The sequence below is a fragment of the Salvelinus alpinus genome, chromosome 30, assembly GCF_045679555.1.
Source record: "Salvelinus alpinus chromosome 30, SLU_Salpinus.1, whole genome shotgun sequence".
Lineage (NCBI taxonomy): Eukaryota > Metazoa > Chordata > Actinopteri > Salmoniformes > Salmonidae > Salvelinus > Salvelinus alpinus.
The window spans coordinates 12,480,359-12,492,932 of NC_092115.1; the positions used below are offsets into that span (position 1 = coordinate 12,480,359).

At 41.1% G+C, this 12,574-nt stretch overlaps 1 protein-coding gene across 2 annotated transcripts; it reads right to left on the bottom strand.

Moving 5' to 3' along the window:
* Positions 1–2,791: 2,791 nt before the first annotated feature.
* LOC139559980 (regulator of G-protein signaling 5-like) lies at positions 2,792–8,495 on the bottom strand. 2 transcript variants are annotated; one of them, XM_071376487.1, is made up of 5 exons: positions 8,359–8,495; positions 7,731–7,886; positions 4,827–4,888; positions 4,516–4,682; positions 2,792–3,537 (listed from the first exon to the last, which is right to left on the bottom strand). In XM_071376487.1, exons 1-5 carry the CDS (start codon positions 8,400–8,402, stop codon positions 3,376–3,378), a joined length of 591 nt encoding a protein of 196 aa, XP_071232588.1. In that variant the 5' UTR covers positions 8,403–8,495; the 3' UTR covers positions 2,792–3,375. The 2 variants fall into 2 exon arrangements, with proteins under 2 accessions (XP_071232588.1, XP_071232589.1); XM_071376488.1 differs by lacking the exon at positions 4,827–4,888 and having other exon boundaries at positions 4,516–4,663.
* Positions 8,496–12,574: the final 4,079 nt, after the last annotated feature.

The window sequence follows — 12,574 nt, forward strand, 5'->3', positions numbered from 1 at the left end:
ACTGGCTTCCAGTCGAAGCTTGCATCCACTACAAGACCATGGTGCCTACCTGCAGGTTATGCTCAAACCCTACGCCCCAACTCGACACTCTGTCCTGCCACCTCAGGTCTCTTGGCCCTCCCACCCCTATGGGGGGGGCAGCTCCCACTCAGCCCAGTCCAAGCTCTTCTCTGTTCTGCGACCTCAGGTCTCTTGGCCCTCCCACCCCTACGGGGGGGGGGCAGCTTCCGCTCAGCCCAGTCCAAGCTCTTCTCTGTCCTGCCACCTCAGGTCTCTTGGCCCTCCCACCCCTACGGGCGGGCAGCTTCCACTCAGCCCAGTCCACGCTCTTCTCTGTCCTGGCACCCCAATGGTGGAACCAGCTTCCCCATGAAATTAGGACAGCAGAGTCGTTGCCCATCTTCCGCAAACATCGGAAACACTACCTCTTCAAAGAGTATCTTAAATAATCCTCCTCCTCACCTCTTGAAAGTATGTTATGAGAGGATCTGTGTCTGCACAATGTTAATTATCTCACAACTCTGAAAATATTTGTAATGTTGTAGTAATTCATGCTAATGTTGTGTTTTTGAGCTAGTGCCCAATTGACTCCCATTCACTCCTCCCAGTATCGCCCAGAATACACCGCGCGGCCCATTGACGACGCAGGGCAATTAATACCAATGGAGTTTCCCATCTCCTCAAAAGTCTCTATCTCAGTAACCACAAAGAGAAATGTCCATCACAAGAGACAAGTCTGGGAGAAAACTATTTTATATTAGAAATACTTTGAGATGCAAAAGAAATGTCGAATGTGAATGACAATCCATCCCTTCATTTGAGTGGCATTTTCATGGCACAACCCTTATTGTTACAGTAGGCCCTACTCTAGTTATGACAGCATTTGTTGATGTTATTGTCCTTTATGGGTCATGAGTCATGCCGCATATCTTTTTGCAAAAGCAACTGATGCTTATCAGTTGATACCGGCCTGTTCTCTCAGTGTCCAGAGGATGGCGCTAGATCTCTGTATTAGACATGCTGACAAACCTCAACAACATTATAACAAATGTCGGATTCATTAAATAGGGGGAAATTCCATGGTAACAGATTACGCTGAGACTCAAGAGTTTTCACTTTAAAATGTATAACAAACAAAAACCATTGATGTTCAATGTTTAACAAACCATAGACCTTAATGCACAATGACTACTTTTAATTAATAATTTCCACAGAAAATTGTACAAAAACACATTTATAGGAAAAACTGTGCAGATACTAACTTTGCATCTGTACCGTTTTTCAGTAGGGGAGAGTGGGTTAATAAGTTGTTTCTAGGAAACCATACATACAATTAATCATTTGACCAAATATTTAGGAAAAACAATCAACAGGTTTGGCTCTAGATTACACCTCTATATATACTTTACATAGTTTTTTGAGATCAGACATAATATCACTATAATCTGAGTGTTCATTTTTGGAAGTTGCTTTCGTTTCAGCACATCTAATTTGTAAACATTTCAACTGTATTAAATGATTACTTATAGATGACTGTAAAAGACAGATCCTCAGGTGGTTGCTACTGACACCGCCTGGTATAGAGGTTCTGGATGGCAGGGAGCTCGGCCCCAGTGATGTACTGGGCCGTACTCACTACCCTCTGTAGCACCTTGCAGTCGGGTGCCTTGCAGTTGCCGTACCCAGCGGTGATGCAGCCAGTCAAGATGCTCTCGATGGTGCAGCTGTAGAACTTTTGGAGGAACTTTAAAATTGGATTTGATCCGGGGTGAATTGTACCAAGATACCACTTTTTTTTGACAAGCTATGCTTTCAAAACTTTAATGTTTACATAAATTCTGATTATTTCCAGGGATCCACAACATCCTGAAATATATGCAGATATCTTTGTTAGAAAGAATACTATATTTCCCTTGACAGATTGATGCTGAATGTAAAACATTGCTCAATTTACCACACTCTCCCCTGTACGTTTTTCTTTTTGACTTTGGCAATTGTTCAAAGTAGTCATTGTGCATAGAGTTGTATGATTTGTTAAACTTTCAAATCAATGGTTTTTAGTTTGGCATACAATTGAAAGTAAAAAATCGGAGTCTCCGTGACCGTGGAATTGCCCACAGTGCACCCATAATGCACCATTTAAAATTGACCAGAAAATTGTCTCGATGGTTCTTTCCACCGAATGGTGTGACGACAATAGTTCCACTTTTTAATTTCACTTAGAGTTTGACACAATAAGTAGTGACAAAATGTCCACGTCTTGATGGAAATTAGGTTTGACTATTTTGAGTCGGGATGACGTCTGAAATAAATATTTGAACCAAGGCACAGAGAGTAGCCAGAAACATCAATACACCTCACTAAACAGAGAGCAGCGTCAGTCCCCCCCCCCCCCCCAAAAAAAAAACCTTCTCATGTAACATGAGCAAGTGCTCAAGAGCATAACATTCGTACAACACCTTCAAATCCCTAATCTGACACAAAGGTTGTTCCTCTGCAATGCTTCAGTCTGGGTACTGACTGTACTCATGTATTATTTATCATTACAGGCAAGAGCAGCTGAAAAAGGTGCAATTTTCTCAGTCCTCTTTCTTTAGCTGACCTAAATTCAACCAAAGTATAACAGTTTTGCTTCAGCTTGAAAGCCCCTTCTCGAGACACCAGGCCTGTTTTCAAAGCCATGGCGATAAGAGTTATGAACACGAGGTTTAAGAGAAGCCACGGTTGCTAGGGAAGCAACCACACTGATGTCCAACAGTGAAATAAATTATACAGATAGGAAAAGGTTACATAGCTTGACATGGTTTTTTATTGCAGATTGAATTAATTGAATGAATGAATGAAGACACATTTGGAGAGATGTGTGGTGCATGTCAGGTAAAGCTCTGATGACCTCACTACATCATCTGTTGGCGGTGTGCATAGCTAGTTATGTGAATAGAGGTTCACTTGTGTTGTCACTGCATTGTCTCCCCATCCTTCCTCAAACCACACACACGCACGCACGCACGCACGCACGCACGCACGCACGCACACGCACACACACACACATACACATACACACACACACGCACTCTTCGTCATACTTCTGAAGTATTCATTTATACATTGCAGTGCTAAAATTATGTTTTGCGTGTAATATTTATTTCCTTTAGACACTGTATCAGTTGAATAATGGTTCAGGTAAATAGATGCTAGTGTGTAATTTAAATATCAGATTCCAAAAAATGACTAACAGACCAATCAATAAATCAGTCATTCACCCAACGAACCCTCCAATCAGTCCGATGACATGATTGATAAATCAAGTCAATCAATCAATCAATCAACCAATCAGTCTGATGACACGACTCTAGCCAATCAGTGTTTGAGTTTCTACTTTATAATCTCCTGGTATTGGTTGGATTTGAGGAACCTCCTGTATGAATCTTTCTCCATGAGGGCAAAGACCTGTCTCTGGGCTAGGTCAAAGGTCATAGGAGTCAGTCGGCCCAAGTTCCTTACTGTTACGTCCTTGGTGATGTGGTCAATGTTCACCTGTTGGAGGCAGAGAGTCAGCTGAGCATTAGAATCAAATGACTTGAGGGATAGTGCCTTTTATAATGAGAAGGTTTCAGTGTATCCTATGTTACGGAGCTTGGGTGTATGTGACGTGTATTCGGTATGTTAGATCAATAAGGACCGGACAAAATGTAGGTAAGTTGACCACAGAGTACAGTAAAGATAATGTACCTTTTCTAGATGCAGTAAATAGCATGAATTGTTTTAGAATAAGAAATTGCACTGTAATGAATATTACATGAAAATGTATAATAAAGTAATGTATCGTATCGATCATCATATCGTAACTCTTCTACAGTAAGACTACCTAATCTTACCATTGGACTATCCTTGACTGATTACTATGGTAATATCTCTCAAACAAACACAGTATTTGTGTAATGTTTGTACAGTCTAGCACCACTGTACTTTGTATAACCTCACGCAGTGGGCCAGGTGTGTAATACTATAGGTAATGTGTGTAAATACTAATTCCCTGGTCTGGCACATCAATAGATGCTTTGAAGCTTTTCGTTTCGGTTCTTTACTCAGCAAACACACATCCTATTCATTACACAACCCAGTAAAAACAAATTCTCGCCCAAACACATCCTATTCATAAAACGACCCAGTAAAAGCCAATTCTTCCCCAAACACAATGTCCTTGTGACACTTGAGACTGGCACGTGTTCAGTGACTAATATTTACCAGACCAATATTGACAGAGTTTCAAAACTAAAGTCCTCATATAATTTGGTGAATTGCGCTCGAGGATTGACATCATGCCCATTGTCATTTCATCCCTGTGTCAATATATCAGAAACAGGGTTGTGTTCATTAGGGCACACAACAGAAAACTTCAAAGGAGCGCTTCTTATTGGACAAGTCCAGATAGTCCCTCCCTATTTCAGTCTATTTTCTTCAGTTTGGTGCCTAATGAACACAACCCTGGAAAAAAGGAGAATTATAACAAACCTCGCACTGGGCTCCGGTCTGTATAAACTCCTTATAAATCCTCTCAGCCTTGGCTGCCATTTTGCTTGTTTCTCTGGTCCTCTTGTAGTCCTCACAGGCTACCCAGAACTCAATGTTCTCCTCGCTGAACTCTGACCTCAGGAAGCCCCTGAAAGTAGCCAGGCCATCTGTTAGGGAGAGGAAGAGGAATACAGTAAAAGTGATCTGATTTGAAGTTTACCAAAGTAGAGTCAATGATTAACTGCAACATAGTCTCATTAGAATATGTCAAAATACTGATATTTAACCATTGTATGACTGCTGAAACTTACAGCTGTTGGTCAGTACATTGTCCAGGGCCTTCCCCCACTGCCATGCTTCCGCTCTTGATGGTCTTGAAAGAGACATATTTTATTATGTGTTGTATAAAGGATGTCCACAAAATAGAGATGTGTTTTTATGTTTGCATGTCTTGTTTTACCAGGTAAGTTGACTGAGAACACATTCTCATTTACAGCAATGGTCTGGGGAATAGTTACAGGGGGATGAATGAGCCAATTGGACGCTGGGGATGACTAAGTGGCCATGATTGTATGAGTGCCAGAATGGGAATTTAGCCAGGACCCCAGGTCAACACACTTACTCTTATGGTAAGTGCCATGGGATCTTTAGTGACCACAGAAAGTCAGGACATCTGTTTAACGTCCCATCCAAAAAACAGCACCCTACACAGGACAATGTCCCCAATCACTGCCCTGGGATATTTTTTTTAGACCAAAGGAAAGGGGGCCTCCTACTGGCTCTCCAACACCACTTCCAGCAGCATCTGATCTCTCATCCAGGGACCGATCCTGATTAACTTCAGAGTCAAGTCTGCAGTGGGACGCAGGGTGGTATGCTGCTGGAGTGTGTGAGCGTGTGGGTGTGTGTGCGTGTGCGTGTATGTTGAACTAGGCAGCCCAATTATGATATTTCTTCCACAAATTGGTCTTTTGACCAATCACATCAGATCTTTTCCAGAGCAGCCAAATTTCTAAAGAATTCGGCTCCTTTTGTGTACAATTATTTGTGTTGCACCCTTTAAATGACTCAGGCAAATCCTCTTCGCACCTTTAAATGACTCAGGCAAATCCTGTTCGCACCCTTTAAATGACTCAGGCAAATCCTGTTCATCCTCATTTTTGGCAACTTAAATTAAGGCTTGGTTGAAAGCAAAATTTATTTTTTATTCGTTTAGTTTTTTGTCATATACGTTCTAAAGAGACAGTCTACAGTTTCCAAAGTAATGTATCACAATGGAAAATGTGCTTTTTCACAATGTACAAACATAACACTGCAGAACATGAATTTGTAAATATAATGACAGGTATTTCATTCAACATTTGAGCTTTTACAATAATAATTGTCTCTCTAGGGTTGGGTCGTGTGGGTAAATTATTTCACATAATTGGTGAAACTGCCTTGTCCGTTTATGATATTATAATAACAAAGAAATTACTGCAAACAACAAACACTGTATTTTTCCACTCGGACATCATTGCACACGTCATAGAACAGCAGAATATGTACGGCAGATTTTTTACCATGCTTACCGCGCTCCTCTCTTCCATTTCTCCTCCGCTACATCAACAAAACAAAAACAATAACAAAGGCGCTGGGGGCGAACATGGCGCTGTTTCCCAAAATGCGGATTAGATCTTAATGCTATGAACTGCAATAACAATTACAGAAGACTTCTATAACAAACATAATATTCTGCTACTGTTGTATTCTCCACTGATGTGCGCTCAAAGTGCATCTCTTTAGTTTGACTCAGAATTTACCAATCTTTGCAAACGTAGCTGTATTACTGTCACCATGACGATGTACAATTGCCATTTGGCAAATCGGACCATAATTATATCCTCCTTAGCAGATGCTACGTACAGGACTGTTTTGCTAGCAGACTGGAATATGTTCCGGGATTCCTCCGATGGCATTGAGGAGTACACCACATCAGTCATTGGCTTCATCAATAAGTTCATCGATGACGTCGTCCCCACAGTGACCGTACGTACATACCCAAACCAGAAGCCATGGATTCAAGGAGCGGGACTCTAACCCAGAAGCTTATAAGAAATCCCGCTATGCCCTCCGACGAACCATCCAACAGGCAAAGCGTCAATACAGGATTAAGATCGAATCTATGGAGATTGCATGGCTGTGTTCTCAATTTTATACACCTGTCAGCAACGGGTGTGGCTGTAATAGCCGAATTCAATAATTTGAAGGGGTGTCCACATACTTTTGTGTATATATAGTGTATACACATCATGTTGGCAAAAACATTTTAAGCTTCCATATCAGAATAACAATCTGGAAAGTGAAGATGTCATAGAACATCAAAAAGTAAACATTTCTGGAGACGCCTTGCAGTTTTGGGTCACATTTGCTATCAAAGAGTGGTGCGGTTGCTAATTAATTGTAAGTGAATTACTTTGCTCCACAGCCAAAATGCTTTTGCCAGACGTCTCATCCTGAATTGAATTTCGCTGCTCTATCGATCGCTCCATACGTCATTGTGGAGAAGAGAAGTTAGTGGGCATGACGTTTGGCCAGAGGGATGTGGATGGGTAGACAGGCAAAAGATGCTTAGCTAGCCACCTAAAGTTATTTACAATTAGTTACCAAAGTTTTCTACACTCTTTCGCTAGCTATCGTAAAGCTGTCGTCCCGTCTTCAAATATGAGGAGGTGCCTCCAGTTGTGTTTACATTTTATCATTGTGACCAGGGGTAAAAGTTAGCTGGTACGGAGTCCCAGAAAAATAAATATTGGGGTTATGCCACACCGGTAAAACATGAGCCTATCAGGATAATTACAATTATTGCAAAAAAAGATGGCAAAAAGATGTAGGCTATCACACCATCATTTATAATTTCTGTCTTTCAGAGGCATGAAAAAATAGCAAATAGACTTAAAAATGTTGCTCTAGAATGCGGTGTGGTTCAATTTTGAACACTGACATTTTGCATAAGGCAGAGATGACTGGCTGAAATGGCGGGTGCACATTGCACTGTTTGGAATTATTTTAGAGTGGACAAAAGTGTGCAGTTAAATGCTGACCACACCGATCAGGTAAAATAACAACCTGAATTTTATATGTATGCAGTACAATTAGTACACAGTATGTAAGAAATATAGGTAAGACAGATATCGAACATGGCCAATGACTTATTCTGAAAGTTTCTCCATTACCTGGCATGCTTCGGAGGCGTCTCCAGACATCTCTCAGGTTTCTTCTGAAGAGGGATGACCTTCTCAGGTTTCTTCTGAAAGGGGATGACATCCTCAGTGTGTTCATGGTCTGGCCTCTGGAGCAGTGTACCAAACTTCACCTTGATATGTTTAGCTCTAGAAGAAGACGGAGAATGTGACAATCTGGCATACCATCCACTCAAAGAGTCATTTATTGTCTGACGTTTGAATCAGAATCACTCAGATCAGTCTTAGTAAGCAGATTCTCAACACAAAAAAAATATTCTAAAAAGTGAATAGGGAACATTTGAAAATAACAGATATACTGTACATTTCCAGGCAAACATTAGGAGTCAGGAGAACAAGTGTTAAAGATTTAAACAAGTGTTAAACAACAAGTGTTAAAAAAGTGATTTTAAAGACCCCGATAGAGCACCATGTAAAGCAAACGCACTGCAGAGAGGCAAAAACCTACATAGATTGAACAAATAATCAATCAAACAGAGCCCTGAGATTAAACTGTTGTATCGGAAAGAGATGGGAGTATGTATTGACATAGCCTACAAGGTGAACATTCATTCAGAATATATACTATCTGGACAGAATGCTCATATAAAACTGCACTCACCTCTCAAGACATGTTTGCTGTAAGACTGCAAACCCTTTACACATTCTCTAAGCCTAACACTATTAGTTTGTCTGTAGAATCACTCTGTGAAAAGGTCTGTCCTCAAGTTCTGCTGTCGCCTACAAGAATGTAATGCTATATAGAGACAGCTTATTGGCCAAGGGCCTAAAGAAGAGGAGACGGGCCAGCCAATCAGACAGTGTGTTGGAAGTCCAGCTGAAGGTTCACAGAGTTAGAGAAGAGACATCTGTGTGGCTCATGTTGATATCACATTAGTTATATCCCAAAGGACATGAACCCATGTAGGGGGTCATTCACCCTCTGGGATCTGGCCACGCAATATGTCACAAAATCCTTTAAAAACATAACTTGCTCTGATTTAGTGTTGTGCGTTTTATTAAAACACGTTAACTATGAGATGTTCACAAAGATATTTCATTTTCATGTCCATCCTTGTCGTAAACACAAAAACTGCATGACATATTTTTCAACTGAATTTAACCCTTCCCTCAATGCTACAGACAACCCTTCCATCAATGCTACAGCCAACCCTTCCCTCAATGTTACAGCCAACCCTTCCATCAATGTTACAGCCAACCCTTCCCTCAATGTTACAGCCAACCCTTCCATCAATGTTACAGCCAACCCTTCCCTCAATATTACAGCCAACCCTTCCATCAATGTTACAGCCAACCCTTCCCTCACTGTTACAGCCAACCCTTCCATCAATGTTACAGCCAACCCTTCCCTCACTGCTACAGCCAACCCTTCCCTCAATGCTACAGCCAACCCTTCCCTCAATGCTACAGCCAACCCTTCCCTCACTGCTACAGCCAACCATTCCTTCACTGTTACAGCCAACCCTTCCATCAATGCTACAGCCAACCCTTCCCTCAATGCTAAAGGAACCCTTCCTTCACTACTACAGCCAACCCTTCCGTCACTGCTACAGCCAACCCTTCCTTCACTGCTACAGCCAACCCTTCCTTCACTGCTACAGCCAACCCTTTCTTCACTGCTACAGCCAACCCTTCCTTCACTGCTACAGCCAACCCTTCCTTCACTGCTACAGCCAACCCTTTCTTCACTGCTACAGCCAACCCTTCCTTCACTGCTACAGCCAACCCTTCCTTCACTGCTACAGCCAACCCTTTCTTCACTGCTACAGCCAACCCTTCCTTCACTGCTACAGCCAACCCTTAATTTTCACGTGAGTACAGTGAAAGTACAGTGAAATGCCTTTATTGCAAGCTCTAACCCCAACAACGCAGTAATCAATATCAATGTAGCACTAAAAACAAGGTAGAACAAAAATAAGAATAGGAAATAAGAAGAACACAAGTAAGAAGTTATATACAGGGTCAGTTCCAATTCCATATGTACAATGAGGTAGATATGTATAGGGGTAAGGTGACTAGGCATCAGGATATATGATAAACAGAGAGGCAGCAGTGTATGATCATTGTTTTTGAGTGTGTAGAGTAAGTATAGATGTGTGTGTGTTGGAGTGACAGTGTGTGTGAGCGTGTAGAGTCCTGCGAGTGTACCTAAATATAATCCATAAAATAAAAAAATCCATGAACACTCAATGACAGACACTATTTCCAGAGTTTGAATACACATTTATAACGTGATAAGAACTCGTTACAAACCTCTGGGGCTGTAATTTTAACAATTTAAGTAAATTATCTTTCATATGATTATTTCAAGTATATTATGAGTATTATTTTGTACATGTATTTCAAGGATAATTCAACCCATTTCCAGGACCTGACTACCTTCTGGAACCTATGCTCATTCCAGTAAGTCAATTTAAGCCTTGGGGGGGGGGGTGAACAATCACCCTCCAAATGTAAATGTCATACTGTGAGTAATGTGAACATAATTACAATCAGACGCCAGAGCAGAGGCAACCAGCGCTACATATTCAGTAATGAGGCAAACATTAAACATTGATTATCCCTTTTGATAGGGACTGTTTATAGCAAAACACAGACTTTTCTTACAATCGGCTTGGTTCCCCTAGTAACCTGGTTACCATGATGGGTCTGTGTTTTCAACAGCTCTTCCCACATCAAATACATCATTTTTTTCTTAAAGGGAAGGGTGAAATCATGAAGCACCACTTGTAAGCCAGCTATGTATTAAACATGTCCAGTGTGTCTGATTTGTACCGATCAAGCCCTTACTATAGTGGGCTTGTTACTCTTTTGTTCCGTGTACCTGCTTCAGATTTATTGGCAACTCCTCAAAGTCCACGATGCGTAACACTTTATTTTAAAGGACCGTTATAAAACCGTTATAAGGCTTTTATAGATTGTGTTCACCATTTATTAATCATTACTCCCACATTTATAAACCATCTACTAATCATTAGTAAAGTATTTTTGAAGTCCCTAATCTAAAGTGATCGCTATATATATACTTTATAAATGTTATGAGTGACCAGTGTAATTTCTCACAAAAAGATGGGCATGCAATTGGTAGACATTCCATCTGTACCTGGTGAAAGAATACGCACATAACACAGGATGTTTAAGGATCTATCTATCTATCTATCTATCTATCTATCTATCTATCTATCTATCTATCTATCTGTCTGTCTGTCTGTCTGTCTGTCTGTCTGTCTGTCTGTCTGTCTGTCTGTCTGTCTGTCTGTCTGTCTGTCTGTCTGTCTGTCTGTCTGTCTATCTATCTATCTATCTATCTATCTATCTATCTATCTATCTATCTATCTGTCTATCTGTCTATCTGTCTGTCTGTCTGTCTGTCTGTCTGTCTGTCTGTCTGTCTGTCTGTCTGTCTGTCTGTCTGTCTGTCTGTCTGTCTGTGGATTTGAAACCATTTCATCAAATAAAATCTAAGTCAATGTTCCAACACAGGTTAGATTTTTCTTCAAATAAATCAAAATAAAATAAAATCCAATTGGTCTGCTGTGTCTCAGTGAATTGGTCTAACGTTGGATGTTTTTCAAGAGTAAGCTTTTATTTTGAAATCTCAGAAATCACAGTCTTGGCAGCTGATCTCTCTGTGGTTTATTTATTTCTCACAGGTCCCCAAAGGGATGTCTTCTCCCACAACGCCCACACAGTATCAGAAGAAGAAGGCGAGATAGAATGGAGATGGTCTTTTTTAATGCTAAGTAATGTTTATCAGGGAATCAGTAGAAATCAGATCTATACGATTCTGTACAGGGAACTCATGTTTTCTTGACCAGGAAAAACTCCTATCCCCATAGCCCGAGGACTCTCTCTAAACCTCCAACATGGGCCCAGAGTTTTACTTGGTCCGGTCACGTGGTCAGGGAAACACTCCTGGCTCTACCCATGAAGCTCCAAGAAACGGTTTCGTAAACAATTCCAAATTGGACCATGAATCCTTCACATTACGAGGCTATTCACAGCTTAGTGCTGAGAATGGTGCTAACGTGGAAAACCAATCCAAGAATAAAAACTCTGAAGAAAAATGCGATTAGTCACTTATTTAGAAACGGATCATAAACGGTTTGCGTAGTTGCAGTGAACTAGTATTGAAAAGTGCATTTCTTTCCCATCCATCTCACCACAATGAGGCAGAGAGTTAGAGTAGGCTACTCAAAGGAATCACTATTACTACTGTATTACTGTTACCCTGGAAAGACATAGCTGACTTCTCTCCAGAGTAGTGGTAACGAGTTTACCACTGTAAGAGGGAGGTTCTTCCAGTAGCTGAAATCAGTAATTATTCCCTTGGGGATGGCGTAGTGAGTGATACATCCTCTTGGTCACAATATGAGGGACACTAAGGGCAGTGTTTGATAAATGGTGGTCTGAGACCCACAAGTGAGTCACGGCTACTTCCTTCTGGTCTATGTCTGACTAAAGGACAATTAGGTTAGACACGTGGTTTAGAGTATCTGCTGAATGGGTTGAAGGTCATTAGAATGGCCCTCAGTCTAGGTGGATCTTCATGGAAATACATTTGGGGGACTTTCTAGTAGGGGATTTTTTTGTATTTATTAGGATCCCCAATTAGCTGCTGCCGGGCAGCAGCAACTCTTCCTGGGGTCCAAACATGAAACAACATAAATAAAATACATCATTATACATAGCACTACATTTACATTTACATTTAGCCACTCAGCAGGCGCTCCCATCCAGAGCAACCCACAGCGAGTGCATTCATCTGGAGATAGCCACGCAAGACAACCACACATTAAAGTAGTATCCTAACCATG

Excerpts from the sequence above, each read along its gene's own strand:
- LOC139559980 (XM_071376487.1), bottom strand. The coding sequence starts at position 8,402 with ATGTGTAAAGGGTTTGCAGTCTTACAGCAAACATGTCTTGAGAG. Across the intron at positions 4,889-7,730 it reads ACGCCTCCGAAGCATGCCAG|ACCATCAAGAGCGGAAGCAT; the intron begins GTAATGGAGAAA and ends GTCTCTTTCAAG. Across the intron at positions 4,683-4,826 it reads CAATGTACTGACCAACAGCT|ATGGCCTGGCTACTTTCAGG; the intron begins GTAAGTTTCAGC and ends TCTCCCTAACAG.